The 18274-nt window shown below is 24.7% G+C and overlaps 6 protein-coding genes across 11 annotated transcripts; 2 read left to right on the top strand and 4 right to left on the bottom strand.

Moving 5' to 3' along the window:
- Positions 1-770: 770 nt before the first annotated feature.
- LOC146872786 (G2/mitotic-specific cyclin-B) lies at positions 771-3246 on the bottom strand. Of its 2 annotated transcripts, none has more exons than XM_085659503.1 (5): positions 3066-3246; positions 1629-2216; positions 1308-1547; positions 1105-1223; positions 771-1020 (listed from the first exon to the last, which is right to left on the bottom strand). In XM_085659503.1, the coding sequence occupies exons 1-5, from the start codon at positions 3093-3095 to the stop codon at positions 771-773; spliced, it is 1227 nt and encodes a 408-aa protein (XP_085515629.1). In that variant the 5' UTR covers positions 3096-3246. The 2 variants fall into 2 exon arrangements, with proteins under 2 accessions (XP_085515629.1, XP_085515628.1); XM_085659502.1 differs by having other exon boundaries at positions 1629-2252; positions 3066-3244.
- Positions 3247-3650: 404 nt separating this feature from the next.
- LOC118439947 (vacuolar protein sorting-associated protein 26C) lies at positions 3651-5219 on the top strand. Of its 2 annotated transcripts, none has more exons than XM_085659505.1 (6): positions 3651-3817; positions 3882-4025; positions 4126-4524; positions 4648-4696; positions 4778-4903; positions 5003-5219. In XM_085659505.1, the coding sequence occupies exons 1-6, from the start codon at positions 3761-3763 to the stop codon at positions 5083-5085; spliced, it is 858 nt and encodes a 285-aa protein (XP_085515631.1). In that variant the 5' UTR covers positions 3651-3760; the 3' UTR covers positions 5086-5219. The 2 variants fall into 2 exon arrangements, with proteins under 2 accessions (XP_085515631.1, XP_035718131.1); XM_035862238.2 differs by having other exon boundaries at positions 3653-3817; positions 4600-4696.
- On the bottom strand, positions 4726-7996 carry LOC118439948 (protein mono-ADP-ribosyltransferase PARP16-like). 2 transcript variants are annotated; one of them, XM_085659504.1, is made up of 6 exons: positions 7873-7996; positions 6638-6980; positions 6381-6536; positions 6086-6295; positions 5675-5961; positions 4726-5590 (listed from the first exon to the last, which is right to left on the bottom strand). In XM_085659504.1, the coding sequence occupies exons 2-6, from the start codon at positions 6956-6958 to the stop codon at positions 5431-5433; spliced, it is 1134 nt and encodes a 377-aa protein (XP_085515630.1). In that variant the 5' UTR covers positions 6959-6980; positions 7873-7996; the 3' UTR covers positions 4726-5430. The 2 variants fall into 2 exon arrangements, with proteins under 2 accessions (XP_085515630.1, XP_035718132.2); XM_035862239.2 differs by having other exon boundaries at positions 7771-7971.
- A 141-nt stretch (positions 7997-8137) lies between these two features.
- por (Protein-serine O-palmitoleoyltransferase por) lies at positions 8138-10373 on the bottom strand. Its single transcript, XM_035862154.2, has 7 exons — positions 10234-10373; positions 9824-10119; positions 9561-9753; positions 9222-9438; positions 9033-9139; positions 8717-8919; positions 8138-8655 (listed from the first exon to the last, which is right to left on the bottom strand). Exons 2-7 carry the CDS (start codon positions 10044-10046, stop codon positions 8216-8218), a joined length of 1383 nt encoding a protein of 460 aa, XP_035718047.2. The 5' UTR covers positions 10047-10119; positions 10234-10373; the 3' UTR covers positions 8138-8215.
- LOC118439895 (uncharacterized) lies at positions 10038-13679 on the top strand. Of its 3 annotated transcripts, XM_035862152.2 has the most exons (9): positions 10038-10355; positions 10724-10766; positions 10843-10947; positions 11029-11103; positions 11165-11283; positions 11368-11646; positions 11728-11935; positions 12004-12230; positions 12314-13679. In XM_035862152.2, exons 3-9 carry the CDS (start codon positions 10945-10947, stop codon positions 13290-13292), a joined length of 1890 nt encoding a protein of 629 aa, XP_035718045.2. In that variant the 5' UTR covers positions 10038-10355; positions 10724-10766; positions 10843-10944; the 3' UTR covers positions 13293-13679. The 3 variants fall into 3 exon arrangements, with proteins under 3 accessions (XP_035718045.2, XP_035718046.2, XP_035718043.2); XM_035862153.2 differs by lacking the exon at positions 10724-10766; XM_035862150.2 differs by lacking the exon at positions 10038-10355 and having other exon boundaries at positions 10498-10766; positions 12314-13678.
- Positions 13680-14371: 692 nt separating this feature from the next.
- Positions 14372-18102, bottom strand: Letm1 (Leucine zipper and EF-hand containing transmembrane protein 1). The gene is made up of 7 exons (XM_035862149.2): positions 17941-18102; positions 16982-17445; positions 16569-16739; positions 16122-16436; positions 15525-16013; positions 15006-15446; positions 14372-14895 (listed from the first exon to the last, which is right to left on the bottom strand). Exons 1-7 carry the CDS (start codon positions 17996-17998, stop codon positions 14506-14508), a joined length of 2328 nt encoding a protein of 775 aa, XP_035718042.2. The 5' UTR covers positions 17999-18102; the 3' UTR covers positions 14372-14505.
- Positions 18103-18274: the final 172 nt, after the last annotated feature.

Genomic DNA, 18274 nt, shown 5'->3' with positions numbered 1-18274 from the left:
TATATATTTTATCTCTATATACATTCAAAATTTGCACAAGAGATGTACATTACCTTTGAAAATTATCGTACTTTATTTCGAGTCAAATTTCCCGTATACATAAATTTATACAATCTTTAATATATAGAATACATAAGAACTGCTAGCTTGACTTATGAAATAATAAGGCTTTTTGAGTTAAGATATTTATGAATACATTTTTATAAAAGTATAAATTAAAATATATTTGTGAAATATTAATGTATTCCCCATATAGTACTGTTAAAATATATGTAGTGCTAATATATATAAAAAAAAAATGAAATAAACAAACAAAAAAAAAAAAAAACAAAAAGCTTTCATAACGATTCAAGGATAAAACTTAAAATGCAGCTTAATATTCTATTATCAAATACCATATGTTATGATTTTCCATGTTATATCTAATATTATTATAACAGTCCAAAATATATTCCCTCTTTACTACATTCTCATGCTATTCTATATTTATACTAAAAAATTATGGTATATAATTCTCCTAAATACATATAACACACCCTTGTATAAACGAGGCTGCAAGCTTCTATAAACAATCCGTGTGTTAAATGTCTAATAGACAAATAAGATTTTTCATTACCTATTTATAATTTAGTTTACATTTAAGATGATACAGTCCTTGTATAACCATAATACTAGATGGAATATCATAATTAATAGGTTTGATGACATTATAGATAAAGAATTTCTTTCTGCAATTTTTATTGTTAATGATATTAGTGAAGGGATTAAGTTTATTTGTCTTCTATTGCCATGGCAACTATAGTTGGGGATTTAAGTTCTGGACGAATACTAATCTTCATATATTTGGCATTTACATATTTCTTTCTCACAGCTTGATATTTACTTTTATCTGCATTTGTTATAATAACAGCAATATCCTTCACAACAGGTAATATATCTTCCTTAGTATAATTACTATAATATTCTAAAGTGTTTGTCCAAATTTTCTTATTTTCATTTTCTTCATTATTACCAAGGATTCTATCAAAAATACATTACACATAAATACTTACATCTTTGATAAAAAAGACATGTAATAAATATTTTCAGACATAAAATACTTACACAAATGCCAAATATATGGCTGCTGCTGCTATTAAACTTGGTGAATAATGACACATTTCATAATGTACTAAACTCTGTTCCAAAAAGTATTTGGCCATTGTATGATGTATGGGAAGTGCCTTTAGCCAATACAAAATATTAAATATGCCATTAAAATGAAATGACTTCAGGTCATATAGTAACGGATATTACATTATTATTACCTTTCCAGCTTTACTATATCTTCTTAAAAAATGAAGTGGTAATGGTCGTCCAAATGAAAAGTCAAGAGTTCTTAAAATGAGCAGTTCCATTTGCAAAATTTCTAATTTTGTGTATGCATTATCAGTTATATACACAAAATCGCTTACATCTGGTGAATACATTTCTTCATATTTACTCGCTATAAACATTGCTGTTACACCTACCAGTTGTAATCTTTTCCTATCTATAGTCTTGTATGACTGTTATAAAAAATTTATAGCATATTAATTATTGAAAACAAAGAAAAAATTTTAATAGTTATATTTCATTTAAAAACAAACCTGAAGAAATCTATCGATTATAGCAATAGTAAGATATAATGTTTCTTGCATAAGATGAAATTGTTGATGTACTTCAATAAGCCAATCTATAAGAACACTTCTCATCTTGGCAGTGACTTCTTGTCCAGTTAAATAATCCTTTTTAATAGGAAATCTTTTTTCTAAACTTCTTAAATATTCATATATATCATTACAATACATAGAAACCAGAATTGGATTTTCCTTATCCGTTTCATCTATATCTTCAACAGTCATAAGATCAGACGAAAATGATTCTTTTTCTTTTGTTGTAGATATCGTAGGTGCTGATAGTAATGAATTTGTTTCTATAGAAACTTGAACTTTTGGTATGGGTTTAATTAATTGCACTTGTGGCTTTTCTTGTACTTTTGCAGGCTTTTCTTTAACTTTTTCTATAACTTTTTCAATTTGTTTAACGTCATTCTTCTTACAAATTATTTGTTTTTTTTCCTTTAACAATAAACTACTTCTTTCAATAGGTTCTGCTCCTCTTTGTGTATTTACTTTATTTCCTAATTCTCCAAATACAGCTCTTTTAGTTGTTACTGTTCTTGCGGCAATAGATGACTTCGAATTTATAACATTTTCTTTATTAACATTATTCTGTAATCATTTCTTTTTTTTAATTAATAATCACATAAACTAAGATATAAAAATAATTATAAATAATAAATTGAATAGATATTGAAAGATTTCATGTATAATTAAATAATACATATATAAATAAATAAATTTTTTTAAGGATATATGTATATGCTATATTTATTATTATTATATATCACACACACATACACACACACACACATACACACACACACACACACAAAATCTAATACAATAAGTAAAAAAATACTAAATATAAACAATAAATAAAAAAATATTAATAATATTAATATATTTATTATATTAATATAATTAACAATATTAATATTATTAATAATATAATAAAAAAATTCATAATACATTATAAAAAAAAATCTACTTTTAAAACAAAATCTTATGACTATGGTAAAAATAAACATAATATTATTAGATTATCGTTAAAAAGAAAAGCGAAATGCATATTTATGAATATTTCTATCAAAATTAAGATAAGAAAAAAATTAAAAGAAACCAGTTGAAGGAACAATTTAAATGAAAAATATTTCCGTGTAATAACTTAAACAAAAAAGTAAATCTTTTCGTAAAATTGGTCATTTTTAAAGCTTATAGAACAATTTGTTAAAAAGAAAAAACACGTGCGCAAGATAATGTTACTATTTTTTAAAGCCTTTAAAATTATAATAGGGCATTTAAAGATGTCAGGCACAGGGACCGTTACCCTATCATGCTGACCTCCCCTCATTAGATATTCTAACGAATGTAAATTTTCAATGTATTTTCTAATGTTTTTTTAGAAAAATATTATTTACTCACCATAAGCACTGGTCGATTTCTTAGCGCCATCGTCAACTCTAATAAAATATAATCTTCCTTAATACAAAAATATAATTCCTTTAAAATAATCTTTATCTCTTAGATGCTTGCCAAACAACGTTCACCTCTCGTAATAACGACCTCAGCGGTTTGAATTTGTTTAGCTGCTAGACCGGAAATTCACCCTCGATAGATGGCTACGTACGATCTACAAATGGCGCGAAAAAATCATTTTTTGATTGGTATTCCAATTTTACGAGGGAATATTTAAATCTCATTTTAATTAAACAAACTTATTTTAACGTGTTAAATTCAGGTATATTTTTATTTATATACTCGCAATAAAAGATTTTTATATTATTTTCAATTTATATAAAATGGTCCGTAAAATGTTGGATATTTTCTTTAATATTAAAAAAATAATGGAATCGATCATTTTTCGTCTGAATTTTTTTAAATATCTCGCACTGTATATTATTATATATGTATCTTGTTTATAAATTATTTAATTTATTATTTAATTTAATTAAAGAGAAATAATATTTAGAAAAAATATTGAAAAATGTGACGTATAAACAATTATGTTTTATATGTTCCAATATGTCATCTATATCTAGTTGGTTGTCTGTCAATCATGCGAACGTCGTAGTATTACATATTTTGATATATATAAAGGAAAAATATAATTGTTTAACATGTCTGTTAATATAGACATTAAATTAAAACGTGCCAGTAAAATATATCATGAAGGGGTTCGTTTTATTTATTTATTTGCAATTTATGATAACAGACAATAAAATTGGGGTTATGTTTTAGGAGGTTGTCACTGGTCTTATATTATTACAAACAAATTCCGATTTAAAGCACGATGGTATATTCCTTACAATGGAAGGTTCAGTTAATTTACAATTAAGTTCAAAAAATGTTGGTATCTTTGAAGCTTTCTACAATTCTGTAAAGGTTAGTTGATGCTTATCTTCATTCTTCTGCGGATCCTAATTTTATATTGAATACTATTTTACCTAACATCATAATTGAAAATAGAACAATTAATTTACAGCCTATTCAATTAGTACAATATACTTTAGATGTTGCTCCTGCTGGCAAAATACCAAGCAGTAGAATACCATTTGAAATACCCTTCGAATTACCATTAAAACCACGAGGGAAAAAACCATTATATGAAACTTATCATGGAGTTTTTGTGAATATACAATATTTGATACGTTGTGATATAAAAAGAAACTTTCTTGCAAAGGATGTAAGCAAGTCATTGGAATTTATTGTGGAAGACAAATTCACTATTAAAGTCGATAAAGAGCATAGTAAAATTGTATTCTTTAAGATAACACCAGAGTCTTTACAAAATACAAAAGATAAAGTTAATGTTCCAAGATTTTATATTTCAGGAAGATTAGATTCATTGTATTGTAAGATTTCAGAACCTCTTAAAGGCGAGGTAAAAGTATTAACCGAAATTTATTATTATTTCTTCTAATTTAACTTTTGTAAAATAATAAATTATGTATTTAAGGTAGTAATTGAACATTGTGAAGCTGTTATAAAATCAATTGAATTGCAGTTGGTAAGAGTAGAAACATGTGGCTGTGCAGAAGGATATTCGAGAGATGGTAAATCAATCACTTATATCACATATAAATATCGATAAGTAAACTTTATGAAATTGTTTTCAAATATAATATATTTTACAGCAACAGAAATACAGAATATACAGATAGGAGAAGGAAATGTATGTACGAATTTACCCATACCTATTTATATGATATTTCCAAGATTATTTACTTGTCCCACTTTAAGCACAAGTAACTTCAAAGTTGGTAAGAAATTTTTTATGATAAAAAAGTTTGAAGGAAACGGAAGTCTTCTTTAATATTAATTTAACTGATTTTTTAATATTGCATTTTATTTGATTTCAGAATTTGAAGTAAATCTTATTATTATATTTGAAGACGATTATTTAGTTACTGAAAATTTTCCTATAATACTTTCCAGATACTAACTACTGTTGATATATAAAAATATAAACTGTAGCAGCACATAAATGCAATCACTATATGATTTGGCAATAAAAATATTTGTCTTAAGTTAGTTAAATAATGCATTAATTTTACATTATGTACACACAATATTATTTTTTTTTATATATCAAATATTTTTATATATTAGTTTATGTAATATAGAGTATAAGTAATAATTGTTGATAGAAATCTTTTCTATATAAAAAGTGTAAATTAAAAGGTATTTTTTTATGCCCAAAAAACACCAGAATTATTTATAAGTAATAATGCAGTATTTATGCAGATTATTTCAGATTGTTAAATTTTATTAAAGTTTTCCTCTTGCTTTAGTTAAGTCCAGTTTTTTGGACAAACAATCTATAATACTTTTCTACTTGCTTATTATGTGTCAATCCAACTGAAGCTAATAATATGACATATCCAAGCATAAAAGTTAATAATTTATGCTGTCTAAACCAGTCCAATAATCCAGAACTTTCATTACTCCTAAAATATAAGACACATAATAAATTAAAATCTATTACCTTTCATGATACAAAATATTTATAAAGATTATCAAATAAATGTTACCTCGTTGGATGAACTTCTTGACTATAAACAAGAAGATAACGAATCCTTACTAAATCACTGTTGGTAACTAAATAATATTTATCTGGAACTGATTCAGATAACGTATTTTGTATTCTAACTCCTGAATTATGTTTTTTTATAGTAGGGTGATTAATAAATTCACAAAGAGCTACACAACTCAATTCACTACCAAGAACACTGCCACCCCATCCATAGCCTACTGGACTATATGGTAAACTTACTCCTAATTCACTTGAAAGATATATTCCTTTTCCAAAAAGCGATTTCTAAAATACAGCAAAATTATATATTAAAAAATAAAAGTTCTACGAAAATATTATGTATTATAGAAGCTATATAAATTATTGTAAACAATTAAAATATTATTATTATTATTATTATTAATTTTACCTTACACATGTTCTGTTGTAAACCATAATGTAGAATAGAATGAAAATTTTCTAAACGACTCCCGTGATATGCATATAATGTAGAATAGCCTTGCCCATTATATTTCCACTTTTCTTCTGCGGCTGATTGCTTTGCACTTGCTATTTGAAATATTAAATTTGGTGTAGCAACTTGCATTTCAGAAGGTAGTTTCCTTAATACAGAATTATACTGTAATAATAAACTTTATCAGTATTATTATTACATGCAATTTTTAAATATTACATTAGCTTTTATAATACATATTGATACTTACATTTTCCTTATTTATACTTTTAATATAAGGATCTCTCAATCTTATTAACACCCAATGTAACAAGTCTATAGCTGGTCCATAATTAGCATATACATTTGGCTCATGAAGTTCTCTAAATATTACTGCCAATGGAGGTATCAGTTCTACAGTTTTTCTCTAAAATTAACACATATAATTAAGAAGAATATTATCAACATATAAATTTATGGATCTATATTAATGTCAGAATACATAAAAATTATTTTTAGATATTATACCAAAGCTTCTATATCCTTGCATTCATTTTTTATATACATAGGTGGAAATGGTCTTAAACAAGTATCATAACGATATGTATTACATGCTGATATAAAGAGAGACCACTTTAAATCTGCAGCTTTTGGATCCTTTTCTAGTAAATGCTTAAGAAGTATAATTTTCTTTTCTGTATCATCTTGATAAGGTGTAGTATCCATTTTTGTACTATGTAATACACTCAAGTTGGTATTAACTAACTTTTTTTCTTCGTTAATGTCAATTTTATTGTCACATTTTGATTTCATTACATTAATTTGATGACTTTTTTCCATACATTCCATTGTTAATGATAAACTATTGAACCTATGTATATTTGAGATATTAATTTTCTTTTTTATTAACACATTTTTAATAACAATATTTTGTTATGTTATTGCCTTTAATAAATCGCAAAATATATTTAATACATTTAAATTATATTTTTACTAAGGATTTTATAAAATTATTATTGTTATTTATTTATTGTTTTTTATATTTCTTTAAAATACATTTACTTCAAATTAAACAATATTTCGACTCGTACAAGTAATGTTTACATAAAATGTCAAAGTCCAACTGATATAACTTTGATTTTAATGTTACTAGAAATGTTGCCATACATTCATGAAAAATTAGTAAAATAGATAAAAAGATGTATAATCAAATTACTTAAATTATTCATTTAAAAAATTAACATATAAAATTTATACGTAAATTTAATTAATGCATTTATTGAACCTAAGTTTTTTTCTCATTGTTGGACAATTTTTTATAATCTAGTAAAATTGCTTTGATCTTGATAAGATTTACTAGAAAATTAAGTCTTTTTATTAATAAAATATTGATTATTCTTGTTTATTAAAATTAAATAATTTGTATGAAAATTTTTAAATTTATTAATCATTAATAAATATATCTTTTAACGATATATTAGAATAAATAAAACATAACCTTTATTCTTATAGTTTTATGTAAACATATACGTGATTATATTTCTTTAAGAAACTCTTCGATAAAATAAAGATCATAAAAATATAATATTTTCCCAAGAAGAATAATGAATAATATAATGACAGAATTATTATGACTAATAAATATATTTAAATGTTCTTACTATTAGAAGCTTGGTATCTTGTAGCCTTTAATTTCGAACATTTCAACACATAGACAACTGTTATCGATACAAATACTTAACTTGCTGTGAAAAGGTACTTACACTTATGTTACAAGAAATTTATATAAAATATCGAACATTTTCCTAATAAGTTTTGAGATTTATGACGTACGCTACTTTATTTCTCTTTGTTTCGATATTCGTTTGTCAAATATCGCGTTTCCATTTATATATATATACACATATATATATATTTATTTATTTATTTATTTATTTATTTATTTATTAACATATATCGAACAAATGTAAATTTGTTTCGATGTTTAAAAAAACAAAATATAAAAAGAATTCTTTTTTCTAAAAATTTTATTAGAATTGTTATAAAAAATTATTATTGTGTATAAAATGTTTTAAACATATGAGAATATATAAGATATATTAGTGTTTATCGTATTAAAAAATATATACAATATGTAGCCAATGCTACCCAATGGCTGGCAAATCCAAGCTGAGACCATTTTTCAATAGTATGAATATAACTATATCCTGTTTCTTGTAACTCTGAAGTATCAAACATAAGACCCAAATAAGCTAAATGAAACATTGTTAATACCGTAAACATTATGTTTGTTAAAATAACCCAACAATTATAAGAGTTGTATAAGTGAGTACACTTATTTTGGATACATTCTTTTGACCCAATACATGCGTCAAAAATATTAGCAAGCATCATTCTAAGTTGATGCTCTACGTACGTATATAAACCAAGACTCAATAATACTGCTCCCAATTGAAAATTTAATCCATGTAGAAGAGAACTTGTTAGATAAGTAATAGTTACAGCTCCAAATTTTCCTAAATACTTGAGACTTGGACGGAATATATCTAAAAGAAATAAGCAAATTAATCATCATTAAAATAATAAATGTTATTTTTTCTAACATACATTTTTTTAACCAAAAATGCATTGGAATATTCCAATATACAACAACTTGAACGAGTGAACGTGGTAGTTCAATTTCTAATGGTTTAACAATAGATATTAATGAGTATGGATATCCTCCTAAAAATAATATGGCTGATGCCATGTATGAGATAAAATAATGGGATGTTCTGAAAGATAATGCATCTTTATAAGCTATTAGCCACCTAAAATATAATAAACCTTTATTAAAAAAAAAATATACATATATGTTTTAAGCAATTTATGTATTATGAGACATGATAACAAAGAAAAGAATGTTTTGTATTTTGATACTAACTTCCATGAATTGTCTGAAAATATCCATTGTATCCAACAGTTTGACATACTTAGAAAAAGGAATGAATGAAGAGTATATCCAATTACAATTAATAACCACCATTTTCCCTATAATATAAAAATCATATTAAAGTATAAAATAATGTAAACAAAATTAATGAATTGACTAATAAAATATTAATAACTATACTTGCTGACTTGGCCGGCGTAAGGCCAAATAATCTTTTAATGGAACCCATGGACCAAAGAACGAAGTAGCTGCACAAAACATATATCCCATATAACTGTAAAAATCTGGTATGTTGTTAGATTCAATGCTATCTGCAGCAACACTAATAGTTTTCATTGCCATGGTCATAATTATACTACGTACTTTATGCCAGATTATCGGTTTCATATAAAATTCACTATAAAATAAAATCATAATTCAAATTATAATTATCCAGAGGTATAAATGAACATAAATTATATCCATGAAATTAATTATAGATAATTTTAATCTAATCTTAACAGTAAAAATAATATATACCAATGTGCAATTATAAAAAGTGATGGCAAGAAGACTCCTATGTCTTTATAATACTTCTTTGGTATATGTAAGGTAATGTAAGAAAGTATAACAAATAATACTAATAAAAATAAACATTCTTGCGCATAATGCTGAATAATACATATTCCAATAATCAGTGAAAATCCATGAAATAATCTATCAGAAATAGATTCTGCAACATTAAATAATATCATGAAAATATATGAGTGTAACAATATAGATAAAATAAAGGAAATCCTTACGCATTTGAGATACAAATCGAAAGATAAACATTGCAAGAAACAGTGGCAACATATAAAATCCTGTATCATAGAGTGTAGGTACAAGACAATATTGATAGAGTTCGGAAAATGTTTCTCCTTCAGCATCTTCGTATTCATAATCATATTCTTGACCATGATAATAACCAAATCCAATGAAGTCATTTTCATCATCATAAAATACTGTAGTATCTACATCATCCATCACAGCTATTTATCTTACAAAAACTTAATGACATACTTAATGCAACATCCTATTTTTTTAACCTGAATGTACCCTAGATAATTATAAGAGAAAATAAGGAGACAATAATAAACTGTTATGTAACTAATACTAAACAAAAACTATTAATCGTGTGCAGATATTTTAAACGAACTCAATGAGTACAAACCTTGTATACAAGTAAATATACCGATTAATGAATATTTAGTTTAATATATTGAACGAGTTAATTACTTTTTGTTTGATTGCGTTTCGCATATTAATATACTGACATAATGATTAATAATCAAGGTAATATTGTTTAAATAGTAAATTATACGATATTTCGAGAAATATACTGTAAGATGCACAATTCCATCTTAACTATGATGGCCGAAAATACCATCATTTATGGTTTTTTTTATATCATGTACAAGTATAACCTATATTAGATGATAAAGTAAATAAGTTCTATTTTTTTTTGTTTGTAATTAATAAGAAGTGACAATATTTAGAGAAGAATTGAATAATATTTTGTATATTTAAGCAATTTTTTATATTTAATATTTATTGTGAAAATTTAATATATTTCTATGATTCATAAAAAACATTAATATTTAATGTGAAACATTTTTAATTGTAAATATTTAATAATTATCAAAAAACACGACTATGTTAAGTCAATACAACGATATTGAAGAAGATGAAGAAGTTATATTTGAGGTATTTAATAAGAAGAGAAATGATTTTCTGTGTTCACATTTAAATGATTATTATCATTATGTTTTATAATTTTTAGGGTAGTGAACTATATAAACATTTATCTGCACTGGGATATGCAGATTTTGAAACTGCAATAGTTCCTAAACCTCAACTGGCGTCACAAAAGAAATCTATCTATATGGTATTCCATTTTAATGTTATGTATTTTGACTTGTTTTTATGTTTTCAACATAAATAAAGTATTTTAAATATCTTTTTTTAGAATGCTAATATTATCAATGATATAGGTAGAAACATCTATAAATATATATTGGATTTTAAATCTTGGATAACACAGGTATATTTATTTATTGATGTATAAAAATCAATATAAGTTTCATAAAATTATTTCATAACAGGGCAGTAGTATATCCAAAGAACAATTGCACATTATTTTAAGTGCCAAAACACTTTTAGACGATCATGCATGTGCAATTAATAGTTATACACAGAAATATTTTCCTTCTACACCATGGAAGTATGGTTTTACTTTCTATTATAAATATGCTTACATATATATTGCTTCATTATGTTGATAGAGACTTATATATATTTATTACAGAAAAATGTTAAGGAATTTACTTGTTAATGGTACAATAATATCTTCTTTTACGTATTTAATGTTCTGTAAAGACAAAAAAGTTTCAAATGTTATAATAACATTCTGTATATTATATTTCACTGGTTATAGAAACTACAAAGCTTTACAGGCACATAAAGAATTAAAACGATTAGTATTATTACAAAATGAATTTTATGATTTATGTAATAAAGGATTAAAAATTTTGAAACATAATTACAAGATAAAAATTAATTCTAAAAAAGCAAACCAACCATTTCAGTAAGTATATTTTATAAATAATATTTTTTAATTTAATTATATATATTTAAATCAAAAGTAGATTCATTCTTATCCGATTAGTGATCTTATGGGAGAAAGATTAATATACCTACAACCAATAATGGAAAATTTAATTAAATCCATGGAAGATCTTTGTCAAATTTATCATCATATTATTTCTATTATGACAGCACAATATCCTAAACATATTTTAAATCAATTTATAATAACAATATTTGAAGATAATGCATTTAAAATACGTGGAGAAATTAATTATGGAACATTGAAGGTGATTATAAAAAGGCTTTAAATTCTATATCTTTTTATATTAATTAAACATTTTATATTCTTGAACAGCAATTATATTATACTTATGTTCTTATGCAATCGGAACTATTATATTTACTGGCTATTGCATATGATATTAAAACATGGTCTTTAACTTGTGATAAAATTTCCAAGGCAAACCTATTTTATATTATTTATAAATTGAATAAACAATTGATAATATACAAGAATAAATTGTCTCTGTGTATCAATTCTTATTATAATTGTAAAGTGGAACCAGTTCAATATAATTTTAAGTAAGTTATTGTTTAAAATAAATTTTCATGTTGAATCTAATATCAAATTTAATATCATACTAATAAATCATTTTTATTTCTAGGGGTACAGTTACATCGAAATGGCAAGACCTTTATTTACATTTGAATTTGACATCTAATAAGATTCAACAGGCATATGATCGTATAATATCAATGATTAATGATATTGATACCTGTACTGATGATACCTCAACCAATAATGAGATGTTAGAAAAAATGATGGAAAAAATGGATGAAGTGTATAAGCAAATAGACGTAGCTAGAAATTTTGCTGAATTTAGTAGTTTATTAATAACAAAAATAAAATATAAAAATTCCAAAACGAGTTATACAAAACAAGATACTAGAATACAAAATGTAAATGAAAACTTGCCAGTAATAATTGATACAGAACCAGAAATACTTGATGAGGTATTTGAAGAATATATTAAAGAAGAATATCTGAAACCTTTGTATGAAGAAGATCAAGAGATTTTATTACAAGAATATAAGTTAGATAAATTGTTGGCAAAGAATTTTATGAGTGAATTAAAAGAAGCTTTGATTGATAAGCATAAAACTATGTCAGAAAGAGAATCTAAAGCACTTCAACGTATGTACAAATACGTAATAAATAGCGCAAATGATTTGGGGAGTAATAACTCAAAATCTTCAATACCTATACCACCTCCAATGCCTTCTTTGTTTAATAATTCTATATCGCTATGTAATAATGATTCTATTAATTACGACGATAGTGAAATTTTTCCTATAAAATCGACAAATACATCGAATACTGAAATATTTCATAAACAAACGTCAAATGTAAATAATATCGTAAAAAATTTTAAATATGCAAATGACAACAATGAATCAACGATTGAAGATAACGAAGATAGTAATGATTTTAGACCATTGTCATCGACAAAATTCCAAAATCCTGTTATACAATTTGGATTAAATATGCCTCCTAAGTTACTATCTATGAATGAAGAAATGTTTATAGGTAGTGGAGAAAATTCCGAAAGTGACATTGAGCCAGAAAATGATTCAATTAAATAATATTCTGTATTCATTTATAAAAATAAATAATAACAAATTTGCGTACTTATTTTTTACATGCAGACGTTGTTAACTGATAATAAAATATTGTCACCAATTATAATCAATTATTCAGTTGGAACAGAATTAATTCTTTAATAAAAAATTATATAAATTTTATTTCAATAAGGTAGTATCTTTTAATTGCATATAAAGATATGCGATTACTTTGTTTAAAGAAAATTGATTGGAAGTATTTTTTACAAAGCTAGGTTATTTTTAAAATGTCATTTTTCTATGTAATACTTCTTTTTAACAATGTTGTAATTTTATTGATAATTTCAGAATTGTTTTTAATTATTTTTAATGCTGTTATCATACTTTCATATGCAGTAATATATTTATTAACTGCTATATTATCCTTTAGCATAATTTTTTTTAGATAAAAAAAATATGTGTACTGTATTTTTATATGTAACATTTTTTATATAACAATAGTACATATATTTTATACGTATATATGTTCTGTTTCATTTTACAGTCGTGAAATAATTTATGTATCTCATTTGTTTGAAATACTGTTTCATATATATATATATATATATAATTAACGAGAAGCAGCTAAGATCAATAATATAGCAAAAAACTTGGATTATGATGTAAGTCTTGTTTAATGTAAAATGACAAAAACAGCATTCATTAATCAGACAAATGGAATGATTTTTTTTTATGTAAGTATGTGATATAATAAAATTATATTATTTTTAGAGACAAGATTTTATATATCCAATATTAACATGTGTGTCATTTGTGACCAGCACAGATAAGTCCACCATTTACAGAATAAAGAATTACAACAGATGCTGTTAAATGCATCGCAGTCTTAATGAAAAGACTTAAGCTTTTTCATTCATAAATAAAAATTATTTCAAAGATAATCTATCTTGTATTAACTTATCACTGGAGCTATGTGCATATAATATACAAATGTATACAATACAGTATTTAGATGTAAGCATCTTTATGTACTATGTACAGATCATTTTCACAAGTTTTTTTATATTTTAGGCTTTCCCTAAATAATCAATTTTTGCAAAAAATTATAATATGAAAACACCATAAATTGGGTTTCTTAGTAATAATTATTTCTATATTGTACGTATTTTCTTCTGAGCAAAGTAGAAAAATTACTTTGAAAATAAAATATATTAATTTATGTTTTATTGTGCGATGATCATAATTGCTTTGAACCTTCCGTTTTTTTTGTTGTAGGAGGAATACTTGGTGTTAATGATGAATTTCTGACATTGGATTTTGAATTACTTGTTAAAATTTCTGCTGACTTTTCTGTACTACTCTCATCAATGGATGAAATTTTAAATTTTTTTTTAGGCTCATAAATATCATCTTTTAATTCTTCTTTTCCTAATTTTTCTTCTTTTGTAGTTGGTGTAATTGGAATTGATGAATCAGGCACTTCTTGCGTTGCTGTACTTTCCTTTTGAGAAATTTTCTTAACTTGCTCGTCTGCTTCTAAAATTTCTTCCTTATCCATTATGTCAATTAGTTCATCTAATTGTTTTTTATTTAATTTTACGTCTTCTTTTCCTATAAGTTCTATAACCTACAAAAAGAATAAGATTGAAATATTTTTCTAATATATTCTTAATATATAAGAAATATAATATTTTCATTATAATATATTCTTAAATTTTTAAGAAAATTAAATTGTACCTTTAATACATCTTCAATTTTAATAACACCATCTCTGTCGTCGTCAATTTTCCCTAGAATTCCTGCTATTATTTTCAATCTATGTTCATCTGGTACACTCTGTATATTTTTTATAGCTGCAATTAATTCATCTATTCTTACTAATTCTTCAACAGCTTCAGCATCATTTTTTTCTTCTGAATTTAAAGCTTGTATTTTCTTTTTAACTTGTTTCTCTGATTGTTCTAATTCCAATAAAACTGCATCCATCTTTTTAATCATCTTATTAACTTTATTGTATAATCTGTTGGCTCCTTTGGATATTTTTATATTATCAATATCTACTTCACCCTTTGCTTCTGCTTTAATTTGATATAATTCTTTAACATCTTCTTGATACTCTGCCATCTCTTCCTTAAGCTCCTTCAATTCCTCTTTTTCTACAGACATTTTCTTTTTATCCTAAAATATGATAATAATTCTTATATCGTATATATAAAATAATAAAAAATAAAATCTATTGTTATTTAAGATACAAACCTTTTCTAATGTATCGAGAGCTTGTTCAATAACTTTTACATCAGTTGTTGTAATTTCATCTTTTTTAAAATCGTCTGCAAAAGTAATGGGTTTTGGTTCCGTCTCTTTCTTTTCTGTTTCTTTTTGTTCTTGTCTTTCCTCTTCAATTTTACGTTCTTCCATTTTGATGATTTCAATATTTGCTCTATGATCCAGTTTTCCTTCTTTTTCTCCAATAGCACATTTCGTACGTGCAACCACAGTTTCAGGCAATGCCGATATAGTTGCTTTTAATTTATCTGACATAGGAATGGTGTCAGGTACCATAAGTGCTCGAGATAAAAGCAATAACGACGGTGGAACTTTTTTAATTAAACTCAAATCTAACCACTGTAATAGCTGTTCCTTTAGCTTATTATCTGGCAATCCATATGCTCGCATTGCACGTGCTCTACAGGCTTGTTGTAATTCGCTCCTTGTTAAGCTATCTACACCTTCTTTATGAATTAACTATTAAAAATAAAAAAAATAAAAAAATAAAAAAAAAAACAAAAAAAAAGTAAAATTTCGTTTATAATAAGTTTAATTAAAGTTAATTAGAATTAACAAGAAACATACTTTATCATCAGCAGAAAGACTTCTCAATCGCATTCTAAGCAAAAAACGTAAAAAGTTTGTAGTACCAAGTGTTTGTACATCCAATACTCTACATAAAGCAATCAATTGTGGTCGGGATAAGGAATCTAAAGTGATCTCATCCTCAAAAAGTTTACTGAATTTCATAATTTCATCATTAGTCGCCACAGAACTGGTCGTACGAATTTTGTAAAAAAATTCTGCGAACTCTTTGGCTCTTTGTGATTTATGATCTGATGATTGTAATGACATATCATCCAATGTTTTTTGTAAAAATTTCGCCATTTCAATTTTAACCTAAAAAAAAAAAAACAATTATTCAAATTAATTAATTAATAAAATAATTGACGTACTTTTAAAGAATAATTAGTAATATAATTAATAAATAAGTTTTATATTTTTACGCAGATTATATAAATGTATTCTTACCTTTAAAGCTTGTTTTAATTTATCTTCTTTTTCAGTGGCAGTTTGAAAAGTAGATGGCAACAGGCCAGGAAATAATTTAATTGCGACAGGAAGTAAGAATTCCATAAATGGTACAATGATGAATACGGAAAAAGGTATTAATCTAAACATATCTCCTGTTGTTTTAATGAGCTAATAATAATAAAATAATACAAAATCAATACCAATAATATTGGTAACTAATAAATATTAAATATATAAGAAGTTCAACGATATGAGATAATTTGACAAACTTATTTTCAAATTGGGACATCAAGATAGTATTTGGCAAATTTCCAATATACTTCTTATACATTTAATTTATTTATATTATTAAACATGATACAATAAATAGATTATCTTTAATTATAATTAAAACAATTTCAGATACATACCAATCTGTGTTCTCTTCTACTTAAATCTTTACCCTGCAAGATTCTCCAGATCAATTTTAAAGAAATTTTTATATCCAATCCTAGTAATCGAAAACCATGATAATAATGCATTATTTCTGCCTTAACTCTTTGCAATATTGTAGGTTTCTTCTCGACTACAGCTTTTTCAGCTGATAAAATAACACTTTGAGGTTTGTGTTCAATTAATTTCTCTTTTTGTTCCTTTTGTTCTTTAATACTGTTCACAGTTTCTTCAATTTTAGAAGATGGCTCCTGACCATGCAAAATTGTAGATCCGGAAAATGATCTTGTTTGTAAAAATATCATATTTTTTGGATGAGCATCCAATAGAGCAGATTCTATTAAAATCTGATTGTACGCAGGTCTTTTTACATTTATATAAATGAGACTTGGAATACAATTTGTATGATTATTACCGTACCATGATTTTAGATACCAATGTTCTGAAAGACGAAGATAAAATTTGTTAACAATAAGAATGTTTATTGAATTAAAGAAAATAAAAAAAAAAAATAAAAAATTTGCCTTATAAATTTTTTCTTGATTGTCATTATACACCAGAACTTAACGTTATAATTTATATATACGTTTTGACAAATACAATTAGATGTAAATAAACATTTTATATAAATATATAGTTTTATGAATAAAGAATAGAATGACGTATAAAAACATAACCTATGATATACATATTAACATTAAATATAGAAAGATAAATAATTACGAAGACAGCATAATATTAAAAAAAAAAAAATCTATATTGTATATCATATACATTGTATTTATTCATTGTTATATAAATGCTATAGATTATTTTTTCGAGTAAACTACCACATGCACACTAATTCATACATATATATATATATATATACACAAGTTGTTTTTATAAACTATTTCTTTAATTCGTTATAAAAGTAAGAAATTATGATAATACATACTTTTAATTATTCTCCCATGTGAAATCATTAAAGTTTTCGTATATATTAAAGAATTCATTTCGAACTATTTTTATATTATTTTTTCGATAATTCTCAGAGCTGTGACTTTCTGCAATCATGCAACTATTATCAACCATTACAAATTTTCTATTCTGAATGTAATGAAACAGATCAAAAGGTTCATTTCCATCAAGATTTGTTAAACTTTAAACTTCACTTGAAGAAGTCTGATTTACAATGGTCACGATTATTATTAAGTACAATATAAGTAACCAATCATAGTACATCTTCCTCGAATGTAATAAAAATTATTCTTTTTCAATGTATCCAATAA

This window comes from Vespa mandarinia, chromosome 9 (assembly GCF_050613455.1).
Source record: "Vespa mandarinia isolate Hongniang chromosome 9, ASM5061345v1, whole genome shotgun sequence".
Taxonomy (NCBI): domain Eukaryota; kingdom Metazoa; phylum Arthropoda; class Insecta; order Hymenoptera; family Vespidae; genus Vespa; species Vespa mandarinia.
The sequence above is the reverse complement of the archived record's forward strand: the minus strand, read 5'-3'. Positions and strand labels throughout refer to the sequence as shown.